Source organism: Electrophorus electricus, chromosome 9, assembly GCF_041902795.1.
Source record: "Electrophorus electricus isolate QZ-2024a chromosome 9, ASM4190279v1, whole genome shotgun sequence".
Taxonomy (NCBI): Eukaryota; Metazoa; Chordata; class Actinopteri; order Gymnotiformes; family Gymnotidae; genus Electrophorus; species Electrophorus electricus.
This window is the reverse complement of record NC_137505.1, coordinates 15,877,448-15,904,913: the sequence shown is the minus strand read 5'-3', so window position 1 is coordinate 15,904,913 and position 27,466 is coordinate 15,877,448. Positions and strand designations below refer to the sequence as shown.

Genomic DNA, 27,466 nt, shown 5'->3' with positions numbered 1-27,466 from the left:
CAGCGATGTTACTAGAGAACAGTTATTTCCATGTCCATTTGCCTAAGAAACAGGGTGTAGTAGCAGAAGAAATACTGAAGAGGCCACCAAAGCATACCGCGAGACCTTTAGGTTATACACACATGCGCATGTTTGCCTGTGAGCTTCCATGGTGCCTGAGTGTCTCTCTCTCTCTCTCTCTCTCTCTCTCTCTCTCTCTCTCTCTCTCTCTCTCTCTCTCTCTCTCTCCTCTGTTTCTCTCACCATCTTCTGTTTCTCTCACCATCTTCTGTGCATGGCTATGTGATGTTGAATCGGCTGTTAGTGAGACTCACAAGGCTACTGCTTTATTCCGCAATTTCTCTCCATCCCTGTCTCCTCTCTCTTCCCCCATGTCTGGAGGATGGCGATGGTCTGGATGAAGGCTCACAAACAGGCTGGGCAAGAGCTGCTGCACAGACTGAACAATGTCAGTCATAATGTTGGTAAGGAGTGTGTCTCTATGCTGAACAATGTCAGTCATAATGTTGGTAAGGAGTGTGTCTCTATGCTGAACAATGTCAGTCATAATGTTGGTAAGGAGTGTGTCTCTATGCTGAACAATGTCAGTCATAATGTTGGTAAGGAGTGTGTCTCTATGCTGAACAATGTCAGTCATAATGTTGGTAAGGAGTGTGTCTCTGCTGAAAAGTGTCAGTCATAACACTGGTGTCTGTGTGACAAAACATCTTCACATTTTCTTGTGTGTATGTGTGTTATTGTTTTGGTTCCATACAGAGTTGTGTTCACAAGTCAGTGTGTTTATATGATTATTTGAAGGTTAATGCATATAATTACCTACAGAATATCATAATCATTATTATCATAATGCATAAGAATAACAGGGAAAGAATGAATGAATGATTTTTTTAAGTGGGCTTGTTGTAATGGCTGGACAAAGTGGACATAAAACATTGAATTCATTTAATGTTTTCTCTGTATTGAGTATTTTGTTGTCAGAGCAGCCAGCATGGACCATACCATGTATATATTCTCTCTCTCTTGAGTGTGTGTGCGCGTGTGTGTGTGTGCGCGTGTGTGTGTGTGTGTGTGTGTGTGTGAGAGTGTGTGTGTGTGTGTGTGTGTGTGTGTGCGCGTGTGTGTGCGCGCGCGCGTGTGTGTGTGTGTGCGCGCGCGTGTGTGTGTGTGACTGAGCACGTAAGTATGTATGTGTTGGGCTTTGAATAAGGAATGATGCCACAGGCACAGTCAGATTATTTTTAAGCATCTTAAGGGAAGTGTGCTAACTTTCCGCTGTGTTACTGGCTGTCTGGCTGCACTCTAGATATGTGTTGCTATGAGGTTACAGGAATCGCTAGCATGGATCAGACTTCAGTCCTTCATCACCCCCTTCTGTTATGAAAGCTGGGTTACAGAAAGGCCATTGGAGAAATGGCGTCTTTGTTTTGGATGGTCAAAGGAGAACTGTAATATTTAAAGCCTGGTAAATTTTCATCACCAGTCATCAGGAGCCCCATTTGACCATGCAGTGACGTATGAGAGTCGTTCGGATATATTACAGCATGCCGAAGATTTAGATTTGGTTTCAATCCTTCTGGTCACAACTCTCAGATTCTTCAATTCTGTACTCCTCTTCTTCCTGGGCCAAAGCTGTATGTTGCTGTTTTCTTAAAACATTTCATGGAGAAAAGAGGAGCAACATATGCTGTTATACGGTTCCTTGGGGGATCTCTTCTGGAGGCATCCTCGAAAGTGTGTTTGTGAGATAGAGAACGAGAGGGACTGAGGGAGACTCCAGAACTCACAGCTGAGTGCAAATCCAGACAGCCCAAGGAACACACAGAAGACAGAGGCCGTACCACAGCAGTGGTTAAGCCATCCCAGTGTGGGCTGCTTGGGGAGATGTAGACAGACGGTAGGCTTAAGCAGTTCATACCTTGACGCCTGAGTCTGTATTGCCTGAGTAGCTGCAGAGTGGTCTGGTAGGAGCACAAGGACCTCATCTTAAAGCTAAAGCACCAGATCCAAAGCTTGTTTAGCAACATAGTCGTACTGTTTGTGGTGTTAGCATTAGTAGTTCAGTAGCCAGTGGTTTTGGGCAGGACTCAGGACAGCTTAGGGGACAGGCATGCAGAGAGGTCTCAGGAAGAGGAGAATAAAACGTGGCCTGGACGGCAGGTGTTTTCCCTTTGTGCCACTCACACAAGGGCAGGGTGCGTGGGGACACACACTTTAAACTTTATTAATTTTACTTTGTTGACACATTATTGACACAAAGTTGTGTCAGACTCTCAAAAAGTCACTGTCTTATTTCTGATGCGTGATTAAAAATGACATGGGAATATTTTTAAGTAATAGGCCTTTCTCTGTGTGAAGCCATGGCATATTGTAAAGAATTTTTGCATTTAATTTTCTACTAGATTAATGATGCCTTGCACTGCTATGCTGTAATATGACTACATAGTCCATTGATCTGACATAGCTCCAGTCAGTAATAAAATGTTTTAATTGTTTAGATTTTCTTGCATCTCCCTGCTTTCTCTTTTCTGCTTTTACCGTTCTCTTAGAGGGATAGCAATGCAATAGTCTTAACAGTAGTAATCTGATGAGTCATTCTGTGAAGTCTTGTGAAAAATAAAAAAAAAGAGGTTATCTACTGGGTTATTTATATTCATCTTAGAAATTCACTCTGTTTTTCAGAGTACTGGTCACATATAGCACAAAAACATCACTTTTCATCCATATAGCAACATCGATTCCCTTAAAGGAAGAGAGAGAAAGAGAGAGAGAGAAACAGAAGGAAGTACTGAACTGCCGTGTATAAACGTTACCTGTTGGGTCATTTGAATGGCTTTGGAGTAGATTTGAATCCAGTCTTTGTTGTCGATGCTCAAGCCAATCAGATTAAACTCAGAGAAACACACACGCTGCACAGCTTCCATTCATTAGTGAAGACTGGTAAGCCCGTATAGGACTGAACCCGTGTTAAAGACCGAGGAAGAGGGAATGCTGCGTATGAACAAAGAGAGCTCAGTTCTTTTCGGTTATCAGGTGAGGTGAAGTAACAGGTAAAGTGTGTGTGTGTGTGTGTTTTCAAAGTCTTCCCGACTGTGTGTCTTTGTTTAGTGCATTACAGACCATGAGGGAGAGAGAGGAAGAGAAATGAGAGACAGAACATGGATGGAGTTACAGATTAGCGCACCTGTCTCAGCTATGCAGGTTAGATGTGAGTAAGAAGTCTCTGATTAGACTGTGAGAGAAGCGATAGAAAGGCAGAGAGAGATGGATATGCGGAACGGCCGGAGCCATGTCCGCATCCCGCTGAAGGAGGTGGAGAAATACTACCGCCTGTCTCGCTGCTGCCACCACCTCTATAGTAAGTAGAGAAAAGAAAAACAAAGTTGTCTGGCTGCGTCTGTCTCACTCTTTGGGCAAGCAAGCTGTGCCTTATAACTGTGTGGGACAGAACAGGGGAGATGATTAAATAAGGTGTGAGGTGTGTGAGTGTGTGTGAGAGTAGACAGGAGAGCATCACATCAGCTGTTCCTGAACCAGTGGGAAAAGGAACCTGATCGATCATTAAAACAGGCTCTAATGATTGACGATGATTGATATGGCTTTTTTATTCAGATTTGTTCTATTACTAAACTGGCTATTAGCATGCAACTCTCTGTGCAGAAAAGAACAAGTTCTTGTGAATTAAACATTATGGGTTTAGCGGGGGGGGGGGGGGGATGTGCACGTGTGTGTACATACTTTTGTGTTTGTGTGAGTTTGAGAGTGTGTGTGTGTGTGTGAAAGAGTGATAGCCCTAGAGAACTGAGGAAAGGGATAGTTCTGTGAGACTCCCTTCCTGAAGGTGAGTGACTCTAGTAAGTCAGTGCCTGCTGTAATAATAGTAGCCTTGTGAAAGCTCTGGCACGCTGTTGTGTGTGTCCTAGGGGTATGGGTCCAATGCTAATACACCACCGCACTGCTATTAACCATTCTTTTTAATAGCCAAATATGTGTTTATTATTTGCTTAATTTATTAAATACTCAAAATATACATAGTGCTCTAGCCATTTCCTGTTTCCTTTTGTGAGTGTGTGTGTGTGTGTGTGTGTGTGTGTGTGTGTGTGTGTGTGTGTGTGTGTGTTCATAGACCTTCGGCAAGGTTGATGTAGTAGTTGTAGAGGTGGGCATAAGTCCCTGTGGGTCAGACTCTTTCTCCAGTGACCTTGCACACTATTTCTATCACCCACCCCCTATAAAAATAACCAAGTGACTTTTGGATGTAAAATAATGTATGAGGTATATGAAACAAAAGCCTACATATTCTCTAAACAAACTAGAGTAAAGAAGGCACTCAAAATGCAGTAGTTCCAGTGATGCAGGCATCAGTCATGCAAAACATTAAAGAGAAAAGTTTGGAAAAAGACTCTTCATCTGTCTTACACAGCCTCTGCCCACACTTTGTTGTCTGGCTTCTGTCTGAGGTGTGTGCCTTTATCTGTTTTACTGAAGTGCGTATTTGTGTGTGTGTATACACAGATGAGATTATGCAGCAGGAGACAAGTCCACTCTGTGCTGCTGACATCATCGAGCAGCTGAAGATGAAGTTTGCCTTCCTCTCGGGTAAACAGAGATCTCATTTCATTTCAGTCAGCTAGGCATTTGGCAGTCGTATTCTAAATGACCTTTTGAGTTGGTGTAGACCTAACAACGCCTGTATGACCATAGCTATATTCCAACATGATGCTTTTGAGTTGGTGTAGACCTAACAACGCCTGTATGACCATAGCTATATTCCAACATGATGCTTTTGAGTTGGTGTAGACCTAACAACTCCTGTATGACCATAGCTATATTCCAACATGATGCTTTTGGGTTGGTGTAGACCTAACAACTCCTGTATGACCATAGCTATATTCCAACATGATGCTTTTGGGTTGGTGTAGACCTAACAACTCCTGTATGACCATAGCTATATTCCAACATGATGCTTTTGGGTTGGTGTAGACCTAACAACTCCTGTATGACCATAGCTATATTCCAACATGATGCTTTTGGGTTGGTGTAGACCTAACAACTCCTGTATGACCATAGCTATATTCCAACATGATGCTTTTGGGTTGGTGTAGACCTAACAACTCCTGTATGACCATAGCTATATTCCAACATGATGCTTTTGCTCAACCTGGTAATGTGTCTGAATAAGCAGTAGGGACGTTGCTTTGAGCCCGGTTGCTTTGAGCCCGGTTGCTTTGAGCCCGGTTGCTTTGAGCCCGCATTACCACAGTGGCAGGTTTTCTTCTAGAGGAATGGAGAAAGCTTGCACTCGGGAACAAAGAGCCTCGAAGCTTCCAGCAGTGAATTACCCAGATCCGGTCTAACTCACATGCCTGGTTTGAACAGCCATTTGCCAGCAGTATGTTTAATTTTATAATCAAATCTCCTTTTTCCAAGCACACACACTGTAGAAGCTCAACTGAGTGTATGTTTGTGAGAGGCAGGGGTTCAGTGGCTTCTGACAGATTTGTTCCCCTGAAGAAGAGCAGACTGAACTAGATGATATTTGCACTGTCTTTCCTTGTTGTCATGGAGATAGGGAGAACAGGCATGACTAGCCAGATTTGTATTAGATGGGGCACTTTCACACAGCTGGTCTCTCTCTCTCTGTCTCTCTCTCTCACTCTCTCTCCCTCCCTCTCTCTCTCTCTCACCACTCACACATTACTATCCACTAGGGAGGTGGATAAAATGACAAAGATCTCACATGAGCCACCGTTATACATTATACAGCTCACCTGTTCCTGGCCTAGGGGGTTCTGACAATGTCATCTTGTAACTTCTCTTTGTCGCTCTAACACACACACACGCACACACACACACGCACACACACACGCACACACACACACACACACACACACACACACACACAAACACACACACACACATTTGTTCTTTAGTTACATTTGTTGAGCAAGATAGTAGCATAGTTATATTTAATGAGAAAGAATGAAGTAGTGATTGTGTCAATTAATTAACCTATTTAATTAGCCTCATTTGTGATTGGTCTGAATCACAGATTAGCAGATGTTCCAGTAACATCACATGGACTCAGTCATGGGCTTTTGTACAAATGTGTAACAGAATCTGTGACATCACCACAGAAGCCCAAGAATATCTTTCCTACATCGGACCGTTTTTATAGCGCCCTCTGCTGTTTGTAATCAGGATGACATTTTAGAAATACTACTCCATTTCTATCATGGTCTCTTTTTGTATTACTGTAGGAGGCAGAGGGCATGGTGGCAGCCCAATCATCATCTTCCCAGAATTCCCCACATTTAATGACATCAGAGAGCAGGAATTCCACAATGTTCTCACCTACTTGACAAGTGTTCCCAGGTAAACACATACTACAATAATGTTTTAAGCTGTATATACTTTGATGCCAAATACCTTTAATACATTGCGGTACAGGTATGTGGTCTTTCTGTTCTTTCGAAATAATACATAATTGCAGTTATTTGGCAATGGAAAGTGTATGTGTGTGTGATTTTTCTTGTCTTTGTTCCAGTCTAACTGCAGCAGGGGTGGGCTTTATCCTGGTGATTGACAGGCGCCAGGACCGATGGGCATGTGTGAAAGGGACTTTACTCCGGCTCTCGGTGAGTCTGTGTGTGTGTTTCTGATATTTGTATGACACAGCATTCTTATGGGCTAGTGTGTTACTAGGAAGTGATGATGATAGAGAAACACCACTATGTGGTCTGTGCAATCTGTGTGGATGTTTTCTTTTCCTAAACAGTTGTGAAAAGTATGTTTGATATGATTACTCAGACTAAAGACATTTTTAATAGGATTATTAGAGTGCGACTTTCTGCCTAGTATATGCTCTAAGGAGAGGTTTGAGTTGTCCATCTGCGCTGCTTGGTTAATGTGTGTATTGGGCTGTGTGTGTGTGTGTGTTGGACTGTGTGTGTGCATATGTGTGCACGTGTGTGTGTGTGTGTGTGTGTGTGTGTGTAATGGTGTGTGTATGTGTTGGGCTGTGTGTTTGGCTGTGTGTGTGTGTGGTGTGTGTGTGTGTGTGTGTGTAATGGTGTGTGTGTGTGGTGTGTGTATGTGTGTGTGTAATGGTGTGTGTGTGTGTGTGTGTGTGTGTGTGTGTGTTTGTGTGTGTGTGTGTGTCTGTGTGCATGCGGGTGTATGTGTGTGTAGGGCCATTTCCCAGGGAACCTGCGGTTGGTTCTGGTACTGCGGCCCAGTGCGCTCCTCCAACGTACTCTCTCAGACGTCTTCTTCAGAATCCATCAAAATGAATTCAACATGAAGGTGCCGGTAAGTGTGTGTGTGCTTGTGTGTGTGCATTTGTGTGTGTGTGCGCGTGTGCGCACATATATGGGTGTTTTTATTTGTGTGTATATATTTGTGTGTTTGTGCACGTGCATGTGTCTGTATGTGGTTGAGGTATTTGTGTTTGTATGCACATACACATGTATGGTGTGTGTGTACATGTGTATGCGTGTATGGCTGTGCACACTCTCAAAGGTCTGTATACTGTTGGTGTGTGTGCATATGTGTATGTGTTTGTGTGCATGCGTGGGTGTTGTAGGTTATCATGCTGAGCTCAGTGACTGACCTGCACTCTTACATCGACCGGAGTCAGCTGACCCAAGAGCTGGGTGGGACTCTGCCATACTGCCATAAGACCTGGATCTCCCAGCGCACAGTGAGAGCTCCACGAAGCAATGCCAACATAAACATACCACACAACACAACCATAAAGCAAAAACACAACACAGCCATTAAGCAAAACCACAACACAGCTATACGATATACACAACAAGACCATAACACCAAACACAACAAAGCTACACCACAAAAACATCATGGTCACTTCACAGAAGCAACACAGCCAAAAAGCAAAAACACAACACAGCCATAAATCAAAAACACAACACAGCAATACCACAAACACAACAGAGCCATACCACAGATGCAACACAGCGATACCACAGATGCAACACAGCCATAAAGCAAAAACATAACATAGCCATACCACAGATGCAACACAGCCATAAAGCAAAGAACTAAACAAAGCCATAACAAACACAAGACGATCATACCACAAATACAACTGTAACACAAACACAGCGCAACCATTATACAACCGTCACACCAACACAAGACAACCATAACATAACTCTAACACACATGCTGTTTAATACTGATCCATGCTGTGTGTGTTTCTGTGTGTTTTCCATGTGAGTGTAGGATGTAGAAGGCTTTGCTGTTTTAGTGAAGAGGATGGCACATATTCTGCAGGTTTTAGGGAGGGAACTGGCAGAGACTGAGCTGCCCGACACCCCCCTAGCAACCAGCAATCTGCTCAACACACACAGCAACAGGAGAGAGACTGTGAAGGTACGCCTCGCACAAACGCCTGCTCACTCTGACAATTAGGCTCCAGACAATATGCAGCGCTCGCCTGTTTACACACACTGCATTGCAGTAAGGCTGAACAAACTGGCCCCTTGTCCCAGGGCGACATGGCGGGAGCGTTACGGCATGGCCGAAAGATCCTGGAGGACCTTCGAGAACCCGTGCGCAGGGACCCGGACAGCAGTCTAAACCCGGACCAGCTGGAGAACCTGGCCATTGTGCACAGGTGCATCCCAGGCCTTGAACACAAAGCCCAGATCAGCAGCATGCAGCTCTTGAAGAGACCGCATTTTACAGGACCTGAGAGGGCTGGAAGGTTTTCTCCGTATCATTTGAGTTTGGAATTTGAGAGTAGTGCCATTTTTTACTCTCTCTTGCTCTGCCTTGCGGTACAGGCTGCTGTCTCAGCTGAACGAGAGTTTGACGGCTTTTGATGAGTTCTGGCTGCTGCATCAGAACAAGCTGGACAAGTGTCTGCAGTTGCGACGGTTCGAGCACAACGTTCAGCAGGTCACAGACACACACACTCACACTAACCACCCAAGAAAGGCTGTTCACTATGTGCTCAAACGTTTTTACTACCCGTTATTATCTCAGGATGTCAGCTGTGTTGGCTGTGTTTGTATGCATCATGCACCATGACACACATTATATTTCTGGGGTCTCGTACCATTTCTGTGCAGGTGTGTGTGGATTTGGAGGAAGCCAATGATAGTTTGACAGCTTTCCCGCATGTAGGAATGAGCCCCACACACACAGAGCGACTCCTTAGAGAACTGGCCTATCAGGAAGAGAAAGCATCTGTAAGACACCACCCATTACATACACATGCATTTAGAATGACCTCACAATCTTTTTCAATTATTGAAACATTAATTTTCTATGACCATGAATAGTAGTTATAGTGAATACCTTGTTGGGTTCTTTTTCTCTCACTTTCTCTCTTGTTCCCATAGGGGCTGCTGGACAGGATGAAGGCGCTGGTTGTTGAGAGCAGTGCTTTGACTGACGGCTGTGAGTATATGGATGACACGGTCAGAATAAAGTGTGCTGAGCTGCAGAAAGCCAGAGAGAAACTCCCACAGGACCTCAAAGCCAGGAGAGCCCTGTTACTACAGGCCATGGAACTCCATCAGGGGCTGCAGAGTGTGAGAGCACACACACGCTCAAACACACACACATACACACACACACACACACACACACACAAATCCTAATGCACAGTTACTCTATTTTTCATTCATTCATTCATTCATTCATTCATTCATTCATTCATTCATTTTCTAAATCATTTAATCCAGTTAAGGGTCATAGGGGGCCAGAGCCTATCCTGACATCACAGGGTTCAAGGCGGGCACCAACCCTGGGCAGGGCACCAGTCCATCACAGGGCACACGCACACCCACCGACCAATGCCAGTCAACACCAGTCGACCTAACATGCATGTCTCTGGAATGTGGGAGGAAACCACAGTGCCCAGTGGAAACCCACACAGGCACAGGGGGTCTTCATAACCTAAAAATTAAAAATTCAAATCATCAGTGTGTCCTGTGCAAAAGTTTGGATATCTTATAGAGTTGGCCAAAATCAGCTTGGAAATGCTTTTTAGCCACCTAAAAGTATTTCAGTTCTTCTATTTGGAAATGTGTTCCAACCTTTCTTTGCAGGAGGCCTCTAGTTCTGAGACATATTTGTTTAAGGTCTATCCAGACATTCTCTTTGATCTTAAAGGCAGGGGACTTCAAAAAAGGCCATTTCCAAAGCTTCAGTTAGTGTCACTTCAGGTAGTCCACTACACAGACTGCTACACAGTGGAGCGATGCACCATCACTCCTGACTCACATAACCCTTCCTGCAGGTTCTTGGAGGTCATGTGGGTTTTTGATTTGTCATTCTTACCAGAATGCAAGCAGTTCCCCCAAACTGCAATTTCTTAATAATATTCCATACCTTAGAAAGTGCAAGTTGAAAACATTGGTGCTATCTTCTTATAGTTCTCCTCTGCCTTGTGGACATTGATTATTTTCAATTTTAGATCTTAAGACATTTGCTTAGAGGAGCCCATAGTTACTGAGTGTTGGCTCAAGGTTTGTAGAGTCAGAGAATTTCTAAAACTTGGGAATTCAGCTGACAGTTGAAATGTACAATTTGTGAAATGCCTCAGGCCTGATTTGCTGATCAAGGTCTGAGCCTTTGCTATGATTATGGTGTCCAAGCCTTTGCACTGGCCACACTGATGATTTTGAATTTGTATTTTTTTATGTTATGAATGAGTATGAATGAGTAACTGTGAATTATAATTTGCCAGTAATAATGTGTTTTATGTCTGATTAGCTACAGAGGTTTTGTTTACTACTTCCCAATAAAAAAAGTGTCAATTGGCCAAGGGTGCCCAATCCTTCACAACCAACTGTCCATACACTACATGTATTTGCAGAGAATTACACTCACTTATTTGTTTCACATGCAGTACACATGCACACATTCATATTCAAGCATATAGACATGCATGTTTGGTATACATGACTACTCATTTTATTAAAAGCACTTATTTGTATTAAATGTGAGACCATGTGAATAAATACTAGGTGAGCTCATCATAATGTTTGGTTTCTGTCTTTCTGTTCTTTTGTAGTTGGTTAAATGGTGTGAAGATGGTATTTATTTGGTGGCATCTCAGCCACTTGACAAGTGTCAGACACAGGAAGGGGCGGAGTCTGCCCTGCAGGACCTGGAGGGTTACCTAGAGACTGCCAATGAGAAGCTGTGGTGGGACATGGAGGCAGCTGAGATGCAGTATAAGAGTGTGTTGAATGAAGAGATGAAGGTGAAGTAGTTCAGCTTTGAATGTTATATTTGAATATATTTGAGATGTGATTTGTACATTTTTAAATTCAGATCCAAAACATCTCTTAGTCATCCAATTTTACTTTGTATGTTGCATAAGGGTAATGAGGGAAAATGATAATGTCAAAGTATACAGTAGCTTTATTTACACCAATGGACTGATATTAGTCTGACTAAACACATATAGTAAGTCATAGTACTAAAAGTCATCCTAAAAAGGCAAGAGCTCGTGTTAACAACACTATGTGGACACAATCATTTAAAACAATCAACTGTCACTCAGTATGAGAATTTTATGGCAGTTCCTGCAATATGATGGTTGTTGTAGGAGTCTGTCCTTGACGTCTACACCTCTGTCCATGTCTTTGTTTTCTATCAGCATTTTAGAGATAAACAGTTGAAACAGCGTCAGTCACATTAATGTCTCTGGGTGATGATCAATATTTTATGTAAGGCTGTAGTCATATTGGTCTATTTCCACATGCTGACTTTAGTTGTTATGGACCAATAAACTAAATATGCTTTCCTGACTCGAGAGTGAAATCATGTTTCTTCATCTTTCACCAAATGATTGGACAATATGCACGAGAAGACTAGTTGATATGACAGCAGTATCGAAAATGCTTCTGACGATGTATTTTGTGAAATGTGGTGTTTTACAGAAACAGGTACAACGAGTGCTTGAGAAGAAGATTATGGTACAGGAGATGTTTGAGAAAAGGAGGGTCAGTCTGAAGAAGCTAGCAGCCAAGCAGACACGCCCGGTCCAGCCAGTAGCTCCAACACCTGAAGCCATCAAATCACCTCTTTCCTCACCAGGTCAGTACACTGGAGTCCTTCACCAGGTCAGTACACTGGAGTCCTTCACCAGGTCAGTACACTGGAGTCCTTCACCAGGTCAGTTACAGCCCAAAAACAAATACTGCAGGCTGTAAATCCTGTAGGCTGATCAGTGTTTATCTCTGATACAGAAGGATTTGAACTCTCTCTCTCTCTCTCTCTCTCTCTCTCCCTCTCTCTCTCTCTCTCTCTCTCTCTCTCTCTCTCTCAGCTTTTAGGGATCATGAAAAGAGTTCTGCTAGTGAAGACTCTGAGAGCAGCCTTAACTCTAATCAAGTATGACATTTTTCCTCACGGCCTCACTGTCCACATATCCTAAATAAGTCTAAGTTACGTCTGTGTTCTCTTTGGATTTTATGTGGATCAATGTTCCTCTCTGTGTGTAGGTGTGTCCGGAACAGCACGAGGGGTGCAGCATCACTGCTGCCGTGTCTGAGGAGGAGGAAAACCTGTCTGTGCTGCGCAGGTTAGTCAGGGTTAACGGGCACTGGCAATACGAGGGCATCTATGCTTTAATGAGAATACCTTAAGATGTTTGTCATCTGGTGTGTGTGTGTGTGTGTGTGTGTGTGTGTGTGTGTGATTGCAGGCATGTAATGAATGAGTTGCTTGAAACAGAAAGAGCATATGTGGAAGAGCTCCTGTGTGTTTTACAGGTAGAAGAATTTGATTTCTCACATTTACGTGACTAAAGGGCTCTGACTTGCCTTTACTTTGAAATCAAACAAAACCATTTATCACACAGCACATATCTCACATTTGTAATCAAAGGTAAATGCATTCTTACAGTAGTCACTCATGGTCAGATGCTATAAATGCAGTAGTAAATGTTGGTGAATGCGTGCTACAGGGCTATGCTGCCGAAATGGACAACCCCGCTATGTCTGCCCTCATGCCAGCTGCCCTGAACAACAAGAAGGACGTGCTGTTTGGCAACATGCAGGAGATCCTTCACTTTCATAAAACGTGAGCACCACCTGCTGGAGCAGAGGTGTCATTTCACACTGTAGTTTATGATTCATAGCAACAGTGTTGGACCGGCTACTACCACTACCTCCTCATTTCTCTTACTCTCAGGATATTTCTTCGACAGTTGGAGTCTTACGCAGACTCTCCTGAACTTGTGGGTCGCTGTTTTCTGGAGAGGGTGAGCTGATCACAACAACCACTAAAAAGCATAAATTGAAGAAGTAGTGGAATGTGAGGCCTGTTCGTGGTCTGGTAATGCGCTTCTGCTGTTTAAATTAGATGGGAGACCTGCGGATTTATGAGAAATATTGCCACAATAAACCTCGATCGGAAAGCCTCTGGAGACAATGCTCAGATTGTGCTTTCTTCCAGGTAACACACACACACACACACACACACACACACACACACACACACACACGCACATTAAACTACAATAACCAAGTATGCTGTGTGTGGTTAACAGGAATGTCAGAAGAAACTGGAACACAAACTAGGACTGGACTCCTACCTGCTGAAGCCTGTTCAAAGAATTACTAAATACCAACTCCTTCTGAAGGTACTCCTGTGTGTGTGTGTGTGTGTGTGTGTGTTAGTGTGTGTGTGTGTGCGTGTGTGTGTGTGTGTGTGTGTGTGTGTGTGTGTGTATTAGTGTGTGTTAGTGTGTGTGTGTGTTAGTGTGTTAGTGTGTGTGTGTGTGTGTGTGTGTGTGTGTGGGTGCGTGCGTGTGCAGGTGTGTATGGAAACACATTTGAAGTTAGTGTAATATCATCACCCATCCAGTGATGAGTCTTTTCTAGAGATGCACAAATATGCAGGGAAAACTTAAAACCTTTTTTTGTTCAGTGTGACCATCTCTGTTGGTAGGACAAACATCTAAATATAAAGCTGTATAAGGATGAATGAGTTTGGTTTACATGTGGTAAAAACTGTGCGCGCGTGTGCACGTGTGTCACAGGAGCTCATTAAGTACAGTAAAGGCTGTGAGGGTTCAGTGGAGCTGCAGGCGGCTCTCTCCTCCTTACTGGGCATTCTGAAGGCCGTCAACGACTCAATGCACCTCATTGCCATCACAGGATATGAGGTGAGATGTACGCATGCATGAACGCGCACACACACACACACACTTGACTTTTGACTTCCTCTTCCATCCAAACCTCCGCTCCATTGCTGATTTGCCCTCTGATCTTTGACCCCTTGCAGGGTAACCTGGGTGAGCTGGGCCGGTTGCTGATGCAGGGGTCGTTCAGCGTGTGGGCAGAGCATAAACGTGGCCACGTGAAGGTGATAGAGCTGGCGCGTTTCAAGCCCATGCAGCGGCACCTGTTCCTGCACGAGAGAGCGCTGCTCTTCTGCAAGAGGCGCGAGGAGAGCGGAGAGGGCTACGAGAAAGCGCCCTCCTACAGCTTCAAACAGGAGCTGAGCGTGAGTGTGTGTGAATAGATTAAGCATTTGTATTTAAATCTGTACTTTAGTCTGTTATTGTAACGCTTCCAACATGACAAGGAGAGACGCAGAATGCAAAGTGCAGAAGGTGATTTAATAAACGAGGGAAACACAAACACGAAGGGCTTAATAAACAGAGGCTGAGGGAGAACACTGAGGCAGGTACTACACAAATAGGAAAACAGCAGCGCGGGAGTGGCCGTAGCGTAAACACAACAGAACGATCTAACTTACCAAAATAACCAACAAACTAGAAGACAAAACACAGGGCTAAAATCAAATCAAAATCAGATGCAGGTGAACATAACAGGGAGAACTAAAACACGGGCGACTAAAGGAACAGACGAGGGGCGGAGAAAACCAAACCAAGGAGCGGAACGGGGGTAAACGGACAGAGACGCTAAGCGGGTGGCCAATCATCACAGTTATGCTGCATTAATGTTGGGTGTAAGCCAAGCAGTAAAATGTGTGGAGTCATTATGGTCCACAGAGATTTATGCAGAACTCCTCTAAATCCTCTAAGCCTCTGAACACATTATTTTCATTACTAGCAGCTTCACCCATTATTTGGCCTATACCTTGATGTTTTTGTTTTAATGAGGAATGGAGGTTTGCAAATAGGTCCTAGTAAGTACGTTGGACCAGCTGTGCTGTGAAATGAACCGTCCAAAGGGCCCAGTGAAAGAATGTAGAGTTGATTACATGTTTTTGAGGAACCTCTGAACTGAGACTGGTGTAGTGGACATAACAGGACTGGGCAGCTCCAATTGCTTTTTTAGGGCTGTGCTTTTGGTCCATTGCACATGCACAAAGTCTATGACCTGCCAAACCTGACATTCATTGTTGTTGTTCTCTGTTTAGATGAATGCCATCGGAATCACTGAACATGCCAAAGGAGACAGTAAGAAGTTTGAGATCTGGTCCAGGTCGAAGGATGAGGTGTACACTGTGCAGGTTTGTGGGTGTGTGTGTGTGGGTGGGTGTGTGTGTGTGTGTGTGTGTGTGTGTGTGTGTTGTGTGTTGGGTGCGTGATGCTGCTGGATGTGCTTTCATTAAGTTTTGCTTGTGTGTGTGTGTGTGTCTATGTTTGTACCTGCATTACACAGGCAGCGTCTGAGGAGATTAAGACTGTTTGGGTGAGAGAAATCCAGAAACTTTTAACAGGACAGCTGGAAGCCTGCAGAGGTATGAGATGATGTCAGAGTTAAATGCCTATAATGGGTTTTTTGGGGCAGGGTCAATGTGGGTCTGGACCTTTTTTTTATTTTATTTTTTTTACACTCATGAATTTGGAATCTGAAAGTAATAGTTATGTACATAATAAACGCAGCAAGGCACTATGTTCAAAAGTCTTGATAGTTAATTAATTTGTCTTACAGAAGCCAGTCAGCACAAGATTACTGATCAGTTAACCTCAGAAAATGATTCACTTGATAGGTAAACAAACTCACACATACCCATATGGGAAGATCACACAAAACAGAAAAGATCTCACTGCTACATACAATATATTTCACTAATACACAGACATGCGAGGTACGGGCAGAAGAATGGAGGCGTGGAGAGACAGCAAACGGAAGAGGAACAACGCAACGAACCCAGCAGCCCAGATGGCCAAAAACCAGCGAGAGGCAAGGGTGAGCGTGGAGATCATGAGTGAGGAGTGATTGATCACATCTTGGCTCAACTACTCTTGCCTTAACTGCTCCTCCTGTTTGTAGGTTCTTTTCCCAGTGCTGAGACCAAAGCCAAGAGGCAAGACATCAAAAGTGACCCGACTCCATTAGGTTCCGTATTCCAGCCAGCACACACTGGGTTCTCTCATTTACTGCGTCTGAACTTCTAACTGACTGGATAGTTAGTGTTAATCGCCATTGATCTAAGGTTTGTTGTCAGAGCTCCATCTGTGCTAATGAACGCGATGGGGTACTGGTGTTAATTATGTTTTATCTTTGTTGAATCCTGAGGTGAGAGAATACATCACTGAGGTTTTTGCTTTAGTAATGTAGGGACATGGTAAGTAATGCCAATAAATCTGAAACAGAGTAATTCAGGCTTTAGGAAAGATTTTGCTTGATGAGCACTTAACAGGTATGCAGAGTCTTGAGGGCAGTCTGATCTGAAGCTCATTTTCCTCTCAGAAACAGGACCACACCCCCATTTGGGTGGAGTCAGGCGCTTAAGTGCATCAAACCTGTTTCAGAATCATAGGAGAGGTACACATACAGTCACACACACATGCACACAAGCACGCCTGCGGACCTGCTGTGCTTGATACTGGGCTGGCATCTGCTCATGGTTTTATCTGTGCTTTTCCCCCCAGCTCTGAAGAACTCACCGACCTGGCACACACACACACACAGAAACACACACATGCATGCATGCATGCATGCTGCCTGTCCTGCTGGTGTCAACTTCTCTTGGCACAGGGCCATTCTGCTTCCTGTCTGTTACACTACAGCTCAGCAGATTACTCTCCTCTCCACCTTGTTGGGCTTGCTATCATGTTATTACTCAACTGTCCTTGCTTCCAACTCTCTACTGCCTCTTCCATTTAACGTGGTCATTTCCTTCAGTTACACTGTTTCGCTCTCTCTCTCTCAGGATGGGTTAAAGGCTCTCTCTCACTGGAAGGACCGGTGGAGCGTAATGGGTTTTTCAGCACTGTGGCTTCATTGAAGTCTAACTTTGAGGGCGACCGGGAAAAGAAGGTACGTGCATGCCCATTGCCTGTGTGTGTATGTGTGTGTGTGTGCATGTATGGGTGTGTGTGTGTGTACACATCTGTGCCTGAGCATGTTTTGATTCTCTCTGTCCTAGACTGCAGAAGAAGATGGGTATATTGAATCCCAGTGTGTGAGGACTGCAGAGGAAGAACCCAAGATGAATACAGATCCTGAGGACGGACACTGCTGAGAAGAACTCCAGAAGGTAGACATGCACGATAACACCTGTTCTGTTGGATTTACTCAGATGGTTTACACTAACTTTCGGGCCATGGGCTTTACAGGATAATAATGATAACACAGAATGCACTGATATTTGAAAGAGTATAACTCATTAATTTATTTGTAGTTCAGTCAATTCATGCAGTATAATCCAGTGATTTGGGTTCATGACCTCCAATATTTCTCTTCCAGTATTAAGTTTATTTCAACAATATTCTTATCTTTCAGAATGCAGTGATTCCAAGAGCATCAATGATACACATGGAGGGACCAGTCTAGTCATGACCAGACACGTGCTGCTTCTCATGTTTCCTTCACTTATACCATCACAAAGCACAAAATGTCCAGCATTTCATACGTCGGTCTGTGCCCAGCCTTGTACCAGCTTTGATGTCTTACAGGTTCATATCCCTTTAAACAAAGTGAACTTCCAGTGTGAAATTGTTGAGGTGGTTAAGTCTGATGCTCTCAGCATGGAGAACAAATGTCAGCTTTCTGTTTGCATGAGTGTGGTCTTAACCTGTGCAAAATTAGCATATCATATATGCGGATATTATTGTTGTGATAGCGACTGCACTGGTTCACTTTATGTAAAGTCTGTTATTGTCTACAGTTGTTCTATCTTGTGTATTTACGATATACGTATAAACTAAAAGCCGAACTCTGTCGTCACTGCAGCCTGGTTTTTAGCTTGTAAAGTCTACATAACCTGCACTCTACTTGATCTGAACAGGAGAGCAGCTAATCGAGCTCTGCTAATGCGGATGTGTCTGCAGAGACCAGAGACAAGAATCAGTGACTGTTTAAAATGTGTAAATGGTTTTGGATGTAAGAAAAACAAATCATCAAACTGACATATTTAAAAGATAGATCATTGTATTGTATAAATTACCACAATTTTTGTGTTTAAAAAAAGTTTAAAATAAAAGGCTCATTTGTTTCGTGTGTTACAGTTGTCCCTACTTTGGTATCATGTTCCCATGGTGATGCCCTGCCATCTCTCTGTGCTTTCAGTTTTGGTTTAACTTTCTGTCTCTGCTTCCCTGTTGTGATTTGTTTATCTCCGCCCCTTTTTGGTCTGAGGTGTTTCTTATTTCCCCTTGTTATCATGTGTATTTAAACCCTGTGTTTTTCCTGTTTTATTACTTGTCACTGATCCATGCCTTTGTGTTTTAAGCCCTGTTTGTTATCCTGTTATCCTGTTGCAGCCTGCATTTGCTCATCCACCATTACATCATGAAAGACATAACTATTCATGTAACTGTGTGATGGTATACACACCCTTGTACTAAGAATATGCATTAAAAAACATACGAAAAAATCCCCAAAACACTACACATAAACATGTATGCATAATATTGAAAGGATAAAAAATACCCCAAATAAGATATATATATATATATATATATATATATATATATAGATGCTATGATATATAGATTCTATTTTATAATCTGGAAAGTGCTGTGCATTAGCCACCAGTTAAAGGGACTTTGTTGAATAACTATGAAAAAAATAATTAAATTGGTAGGGACGTTTTTTTTACGCTTCAATCTTATGGCATCAGCCCAGATGGTTAGCTAGTAGCACTGCTCTGGCTTCTCTCAGCACCTGCTTCTTCTTCTGTAGCTCCCGCACTCGGTCCTCCAAGTCTGCAAGCAGAAAGGTGATAAAAATAAACCATCTGCATTTATTAATCAAACACTACATGCTGTAAGCGCAAGCATGGGTCATAGAGAACATGACCAACCTTGTTCCTGTTGTCTGAAAATTTCAGGGAGTTTCCCTGATGCTTCCAGTATCTTGAGAGCAGTGTTATAGTCTGTGGAGTTCAAATTAACACCACTCACTTTCTCATCTGCTTTGGCATAAGTAATGAGTCTGTTTCAAATGTACGGAGCACTAAATGGCTCAAAAGTATAATCAATAGTAATCAATAATCAAAGTAAGCTGGATACTGTAATGAGTACATAGAGCATACAGAAGTATACATATATGTTGATCAGATGGTTTTCACCTTGTTGTGTGGCGTGCTGAGTCTGCACCCTTTCCGCCAGGCTGATGAGCTGTTCTGTGAGCTCCCCAAATATGGTCTCTGTGCATCCCATCTCATTACAGCTCCTCCAGAAGAGTGCCGCAGTGGAGTCTGGTGCACCCACCACCCCTGACCCCTCAGCAGGTGGTGGTGGGGCTCGAAGGTTTAGGGGGCTATCAGTGGAGTGGTTGGGTGACCCTGACGGGTCAGCAGTACCAGCTCCACCGGGTGAAGGGGAGTAGAAAGGCAGGCGCCTGGCCTCAGGTAGGGTGGTGGTGGTGATGGTGGTGGTGGTTTTGGTGTTGGTGTGGAGGGTAACAGCATCGTCAACAGCAGGGCCAGGTGAAGTATTACAACAGAAACTGTTTTCTGAAGCCAAAAGGGAAAGAACATTCAGATTCAATTGCACCATATTATGCTCATTAATACTCAACACAAAGAAAAGTAATAACAAATGTGTGGGTTTGTGTGTGTGTGGGTGTGATGGGGGGCATTAAGAAGTTTAGGACAGAATGTGGTACCCGAGTCAATGGATGGTCCTGAGTCCATAATAACAGTAACTGGCATATTTTCATGAAGAAGCTCTAATTGTAACATACTTGGGGACTCGGCACCCTGAGAAAAAGAGGGAGAGAATGAGTGAGAGACAGAAAATGTGGAACACTTATTAAACACGGAGCCGTACATGGGGTTTGTGCCAGGCCGTCGTCTGCGGGTTTGCACTCACTGTCTCTATGTCTGTTTCATCACCATCTCCACCTGAGCAGAAACAAATAGGTCCAAAAATCAGGTTACATTGCAGTGAAGCAAAACACTCATTTCAACTCCTGCTGGCTGCTTTGGGGGCATGTCAGTAAAAACACAACCACGTTTATCTGTCCATGGCAAGTCCAAAAACCCTGGCCAGGCACATACGTTTTAACATCATATGTAAAATTCCTTTTAAAATGTCAAGTGCAAAATCCAACCACGAGCGCCATATATCTCTGTGTTTGTACAGGGTTGCGTCAAAAAGTACAGGAAAACCCCATAAGCAATGAGAATGCTCTCTACAGCGATATCAACCTGTGCCTTGACATTACATGACAAACCACGCAATGCTGATTGGCTGCCATCCAGGAACACTTCCTTCTCATTTGCATAAAGTTGATTTGCATAAAGCTACATTTTTTGCTTGGTTCGCAATGTGCTCAACCTAAAATAAACCACGCAGAACTGCTGCCTCTCTCCATAGAAACGAATGAGAGGTGGAGCAAAAATGGCCTCGCTCTGCTGCAGTGTAAATGCAGAACTGTCCACGATTTTTTAATTAATGCTGTTAAAAATCCCAAATCATGAAAAAAAATGGTTCTGAGTTCAATTTGGTCATACTGCTTATTGAGACTCAGCTGTGCACAGCAGTTAATTTGCAAGCCTACAAAATAGCCTAGCTGATAGATGCTCTTCTTTTCCTTGTATCGCACACCTAATGCTTAAGAATCATTATCATATAATCTCATGTGAAGTTCAAGCACACGTGAACATAACTAATGTTGCACACAGAATTTGGTTAAATCAACATCAGCTTGTGCAGAGATACAGTCTGCAATCATTGCAATATTGTGTAATGACAAACTCACCTGTTTTCCTTTTATGCACATCATAGCCCCCTGAGGTAGTTGGTGTAGACTCTCCCCTGTCCCTGCAGTGGGAGATAGATGTTAATGTGTCCATGAACGTACGAAACACACATAGTTGGTTTAGGGGTACTGTAATCCACAGTAGTTTTATCAGTTAACCAAAAAGTATTTAACAGATCACAGTCCTCCTTTGAGTAGAAATACAGTTCACTGTGCTGTGCGTTGGCTTTTGGTGCACTGGGCTGTCTACTTACCCTTCTTCTTCAGGGACAGATCTCGAATGCTGAGAAAATGAGACAGAGGGGAAATGCAAAAACTACATCTGCAAAAAGTTGCCAGTCATAAAGCAGTTATGACAGTAAAGAGGCACAGAGCAATATATTTAGCACTTTTAGGTACTATAGCTAAAACCTAACTCCTTTGTGCCTGGCATGGAAGAAGAATTCATTTTCTCATTTTGGTACATTTTTGGTAAATAACATCTTAAAGAACAACACTGGACACAACTGTATTTATCTGGTTTTATGGAGAGCTAATATTGCAAAGTTTCGATAAGCTGAATGGACCACCCAGAAAATGAGGTTAGGCACAAGCTTAGAAGAAAGACATATAATACAGATACCCATAATGTTCTCCACTTATCTACTAACACATCTGACGAAAGACAGATCTTAATGAAGAAGGCATCAAGTGCACATTAGTTGTGCGGTTTGGAGAGACATACCTTGTGTTGCTTTGGAGGTGTATTATCCTCCACGTCTGACTCTAACGGTGCAAGTATGGGGTCGATGGTCTGTGCCTCGTCTGATGCAAAGAAGACATAGTTCAGACTTCTTAAAATGCATAATTAATTACATTTTTATTAACAACCATTGTCTCCTTTTATTATACAATGAATATTTATTACTTACAAGATCATAACATTCAGAAACTGAAAAGTATCAGTTCAAATCTGCAATTCTGTCTTTTCATGCTGTAAATTCAGTAAATTCCTTGATGGATGAGTCCACTACTAAGAAACTAATAAATTGGAATGGTTTCCCACCAGTTTGTTCTCAGACTGCTTCACTGTTTCTGTAATGGGAGTGAGGTGGGGGGCGAACACACTTGCAAAGTACCAGGGACTTGAGAACGAGCAGAATCCAAAACGGGGGAAGACATGGTGAATATGATAAACAGGACAATTTAAATAAATGACTAGTTTAATAACAGAAACAGCAGGAACAAACCAAAAGGATAAGAGGCCAATTCAGGGTGAGGGCGAGCACTGGATAAATAAGAGGACTAAATATTAAGGGGGAACCTACAGGATAACAAGGAAGCATAACACTCAGACAAACAGCGTAAAAAACAAGGAAGGGGAAAGAAATCTAAAGGGAGCAAGCGACGAGGAAAGAGACTAGACTACGACGTGGGATTATAAATGAGGAAAGAAATTTAGGAGAGTACACAGAGATAATGTATAGCGGTCAGGAGAGCAGAATCAACTTAATGAACATTAACCGGGAAGGCCATACTGACAAAGAAGGCAACAAACTAGAATACCAAGAGAACGCATGTAGGAACCAAACAAAAGATAACACTAATAGGAGAATGACAATAGTAAACGGAGAGAGAAACTTAACTTGAAACACAAAGAACGAGTACAACGTAACCATAAGCGAGGCAGTGTCAGAACATCGAAGATACATAGACATAGAAATGGAATTAGAAATGACCAACAAAACCTAAGATACAGTGACACGGTTTAAATATACAAAGCTAACAAGACTATAAACAAGGAGCAGGTGAAAGCAATGAGGGGCGTTGAACACAAACGAGGGGGTGGAGAAAAAGAAACTGGTCCGTGAACATGACAGCTTCTTCACTCTAGGGACAACTCTGAAGAAAGAAGTGCTTCTACAGAATTACAGCTCTTACAGTAGCAAAGATAGGACTCAATACTAAATCAGTCAGTATCAGATATAAAGAAAATATGGGTGGCATTTGAATTAAATTTATGGCTTCACAATAATTTTTAAAAAATGATGCAATCTATGCGCAAATGTATGTTTAAATTTCTATTATTTCTAAATTTAATTTGACATTTATAATTTCTAAAAATGCAAAATGGAACATATCAAAAATCCTACTTTATGTATTTAAATCATACATTCTTTACTAACTAATTAATTAATTAAACACTAATTAACCTTTGTTTTTTATCAGTTCTGAAATACAAACGATTCTTGGTACAAACATTTTTTGACCCTACTCTGCAAATCGAATGTGCACACTGTACTTCTGTGGGACACCACGATCTTACATATGCTAGAGAACTGGTTACCTGAGTCAGAGCAAATCACATATTCTCTCTTCCTTTTCTTGCATTGTGTCCTAAAGTGACAAAGTGGATCACTGAAATGTACTGTGGTGTGATCAAGAATTTCTGAGATTATGATAAAATATACACACACCACTTATTCTTACCCTGTCGATGAAGCAGAGTCACTCTGTAAGAAATAAATTGTAAAATTAAAAGAAGGTACAAAAGTATAACTAAAATCTAGTTTAAAATAATAAAGCTGCACAATTACTTATATTATTTTGGCAACAGAAACATTACTCAACTTTATTCTAAAAAGACAACAGAAATATGAAAGAAATATATACTGAATTTGTTTTGAAGCAGAACTACATTGTGTATGCTTGTCATTACTGCGCTGTAAGGCCAAAGACATCTTACAGCAGCATGCATCAACTGGAGTGGTGTTAAGATTCTAGCAAGGTTACTCACCATTCCACTACAGTTGTACTGTTTCAACTCTCCACAATTTGATAGTGTCTTGCGTGACATGTGACATATTCTCTGTTGGACATTACACTCTGAGCCAGGATAAAAGCTGCCTGCTTTTCTTAACTCTGCTTATCCTGCTACACTGCCTCTCCTCACTACTCTTTGATGCTAACACTCGGATTTCATCTTAAAAGCCAAAAGTGTTTGACTCATTAATCATTTTCATGGAAAAAAAAAAAACCCTGCCCTTTTATTTTGGTGGAATCGAGAAACATTTCGATGCAGACCCAGTGTGTTCTGAAAGGTTTTAGTGTGACTCTTTATATGGGCATGCTTATACAATTTTAAACATAACTATTGGGTAGCTATAGGGGCATAAATATGTGTGTGTGTCTGTGTGTGTGTGTGTGTGTGTGTCTGCCTGTCTGTGTGTGTGTGTGTGTGTGTGTGTGTGTGTGTGTACACGCGTGTGTGCGTGGTTTACTGACTCCGGATGATGTTCTCCCAGAAAGGTTGTGGTGTTGTCCATTTTTTTCTGCAATAGGACCTGGCCGACCAGCTTCAGGGACAACATTTACCAAACCAAACAAACACAAACAAACAAATATATCAAAATTTTCTTTCATTTTTTATCAGTCTGCTCCACATATAGAGATTTAAGAAAAATAATTCCCCACTTCTGAGCTGCATAGGAGTCCACACTACTCACCAGGCCTGTGTTTTTCACAGTATAACCTAGGAGAAAAAAGAGATTATGCTTTTATTAATTACAACATATTAATGCTCTATTTGAGAAGGGCTATTTAAGATTACAGGTTTCTTACTTGTAGGAACCTTTTTCTTTATTCTTCCTAGGTGTTGCGTTGGATTCTCTGGCACAAGGGTAATGGAAGGAACGCCGACATGATGAAATCTCACAGCCTGCTGTCGCTCCCTTCTTCTTACAATAGTGGCATGTCTGGGTGTAGAAATTACAGCACAGATACATGGATTAAATGTGAAACATGTCTTATTGCCTATAGTGCTAAAATAAATAAATAATTTCTTTGAATGAGTATTTGAGTGTGTGTGTGTGTGTGTGTGTGTGTGTGTGTGTGTGTGTCATACTAGCTTCATGCCTCTCCTATACTCCGTTGTTACATCATCTACATCAAAGCCAAACAGGTCATCATAAGTTGGAGAGTATTTGCAGCAGATTCCAGACGCATAAAGCTGAGCGAGAAACAAACTTTTTATTAACTCACAGGTTTCGATTCAATCAATCTATTTATTTTAGGAGTCAGACCGTCCACAGAGGCAGTTTATGAATAAACTTAGTCTGGGATAAGTTAGACAATAAAAATACATTAAGATTTTTACAGCTCAGGTGACCAAAAAAAAAAAAAAGCACACAAAAACCAAAACAAAATAAAAACAAACATACAAAAAAAAATCCCATAACAGTTAAGAAACAACACTATTAAACCAGCGATAAACAACAATGATGTAAAATTTCCTTTGATCGCCCATTGCTATAACATGATGAGATTAAGTCTAAGCGATACCCGCCAAGCTCTGCTCTGGCGTGCCGCTGATGCCGTTAGCTAGCTTCGCTAGAATAGCGAGACTCACCAAACAGTTCTGATGCGCCGAAACGCCTTGTTTAGATGACAGAGGGCCCGTCATTTTGGTCTCCTCAGGCGTCTTACACAGAAGACAAGTAACGTCGGTAGGATTGCCTTCGCTTCGTTCCATACTTTAATAAAACACCGGACGTTCAACTACAGTTTGCGATTCCGTTTGGAAACGGAAAAACTCTACTCTCTTTAGTTCACTTTCGGTTTGCCAAGTACATCCAGCCAGCTGGTCAGACAGCGATGGCGTAATTCACTTTCACTTTTCATTTAATCGGAAACGGCTTCGCAAGACTAGAGCTGCCTATCTACCTACCTACTTACCTACCTACCTATGCGTCTGTAGCAGGTTAATATTATAATAATAATTATTATTATTATAATTATTATGCTGCCTACACACTAGCTACAGAAACTTTGCATGCCCGGGGGCAGACGCTTACACACCTCACCACAGTTATAGACCGAATTTCAGCACATGGAATTTTTACTTTTCCGCCCCCTGGAGTTCTGGAGGCCGTGACCGTTTATATTGACATTTACACTTACATTTATGGCATTTAGCAGAATATTTACAAAAGTATTTTTAATTGTCTCTTCTGAGTATCCTTATCTAACACAAATAGGCTGGAATAAAAAAACCAAACAAACAAAACTGACACCTAGAAAAAGAACAATACAAATCAATATCTGTCTACACAGATCATTGGTAACAGACAGCTAAGTCTAGCAATTGAACATCAGTGGTTAAGGTACTTGACTTGTAATCAGACAGTTGCTGGTTCAAGCCCAACCACTGCAAAGTTGACACTGTTGGGCCCCTGAGCAAGGCGCTTAACCTTCAATTGCTCAAGTTGTACTCAGTCATAACTGTAAGTTGCTTTGGATAAAAGCCTCAGCTAAATTCCATAAATGTAGAAAAAGTATAGTCTTACAGTAAAATGCAATAGAATACAACACAATTTGAGAATAATTAATACAGAGTTCGAGTGCAAATGTAAATGTTTCTTACAAGAGCCTGATTAGGTTTAATTAAGTTAATGGCCAGCAGTTCTAGACCAACAGTTAAGAGCATGAGTTCTAAAATCACAGTGTATGTCTGGCTTAAGGGCATTTATTTATTTTTGCACCACATTACATGGCAGCAGCTATGGGAAATAATCAGCTCCATATTTATGATATGTTTCACCATTTTCACCTTTTTACTCAATTATTCTCCAAATTCAAAGCTAAGCATTAAATTACTGTTTAGTGTCACTATTAAATTAATTACATGTTCTACGCGAAAATAATTAACACACCTATATAGGACTTTCTTCTTTTTAATGCACAATCACTAAATAATTTAATACAATTATTTGCTTAATTTAATGTATTGGACATAACATACAGTGTCATAAAAAAGGTGTTTTCCCCATCTGAATTCCTGAATTTGAGCACATATTTCACATATTTAGTCTAATTTTGCAGTGGATTATAGTAGTATATAGATTTGTATAAATTTATACAAAAGACTTATGCTCCTTTCATGTTTTTGGTGTGCAAGGTATCTATTTTTTATTTTATAGTGTCTTTGTTTATATTAAGTGAAAATAGCATTAACCATGTAGCTTGGTTATTTGCACTAACTCACATACTGATAAAACACAAATAGAATCTTAGATGTCAAATGCAAGTTTACTAACAAAAATCTACATTTCTGTTTTTCTTAGAGACACTGAAGAATATGTAAAAACTCTTACATTTTGTGAAAATAAGAATGTCCTAAAAACTGTCAATGAATGTTTGATATTTAATATTTTCATGTAATAAAGAAGGTTATTTTTTCTTTTTTAAAAATGCTGCGTAGTGCTGCTTAAGAATGCATGATCCCCTGACATATCTTTTTTATTTTTTATATATACTGTTATATGTGTAGTGTGCTTTTTTTACTCTACCATTCTGTATTCTATTCTGTATTC

General features: G+C 41.8%; 2 protein-coding genes across 6 annotated transcripts; one reads left to right on the top strand and one right to left on the bottom strand.

Moving 5' to 3' along the window:
• Positions 1 to 218: 218 nt before the first annotated feature.
• Positions 219 to 18,402, top strand: mcf2lb (mcf.2 cell line derived transforming sequence-like b). 5 transcript variants are annotated; one of them, XM_027018173.3, is made up of 31 exons: positions 219 to 464; positions 4,513 to 4,596; positions 6,258 to 6,372; positions 6,545 to 6,635; positions 7,189 to 7,308; positions 7,583 to 7,699; positions 8,245 to 8,394; positions 8,514 to 8,638; positions 8,808 to 8,922; positions 9,096 to 9,215; positions 9,369 to 9,560; positions 11,048 to 11,239; positions 11,922 to 12,078; positions 12,311 to 12,375; positions 12,486 to 12,565; positions 12,689 to 12,755; positions 12,950 to 13,065; positions 13,177 to 13,246; positions 13,348 to 13,440; positions 13,535 to 13,627; positions 14,027 to 14,152; positions 14,272 to 14,493; positions 15,376 to 15,468; positions 15,621 to 15,699; positions 15,894 to 15,951; positions 16,042 to 16,151; positions 16,236 to 16,301; positions 16,656 to 16,730; positions 17,119 to 17,225; positions 17,335 to 17,445; positions 17,691 to 18,402. In XM_027018173.3, the coding sequence occupies exons 1-30, from the start codon at positions 383 to 385 to the stop codon at positions 17,428 to 17,430; spliced, it is 3,276 nt and encodes a 1,091-aa protein (XP_026873974.3). In that variant the 5' UTR covers positions 219 to 382; the 3' UTR covers positions 17,431 to 17,445; positions 17,691 to 18,402. The 5 variants fall into 5 exon arrangements, 4 of the variants coding, with proteins under 4 accessions (XP_026873974.3, XP_035378773.2, XP_081576740.1 ...); XM_035522880.2 differs by lacking the exon at positions 219 to 464 and adding an exon at positions 625 to 644; XM_081720614.1 differs by lacking the exon at positions 219 to 464 and adding an exon at positions 3,059 to 3,355.
• Positions 17,554 to 25,961, bottom strand: phf11 (PHD finger protein 11). The gene is made up of 15 exons (XM_027018175.3): positions 25,504 to 25,961; positions 25,000 to 25,104; positions 24,717 to 24,850; positions 24,602 to 24,627; positions 24,381 to 24,451; positions 23,586 to 23,608; positions 23,443 to 23,492; positions 21,841 to 21,920; positions 21,371 to 21,399; positions 21,117 to 21,178; positions 20,225 to 20,256; positions 20,019 to 20,112; positions 19,480 to 19,866; positions 19,213 to 19,284; positions 17,554 to 19,114 (listed from the first exon to the last, which is right to left on the bottom strand). Exons 1-15 carry the CDS (start codon positions 25,624 to 25,626, stop codon positions 19,026 to 19,028), a joined length of 1,377 nt encoding a protein of 458 aa, XP_026873976.3. The 5' UTR covers positions 25,627 to 25,961; the 3' UTR covers positions 17,554 to 19,025.
• Positions 25,962 to 27,466: the final 1,505 nt, after the last annotated feature.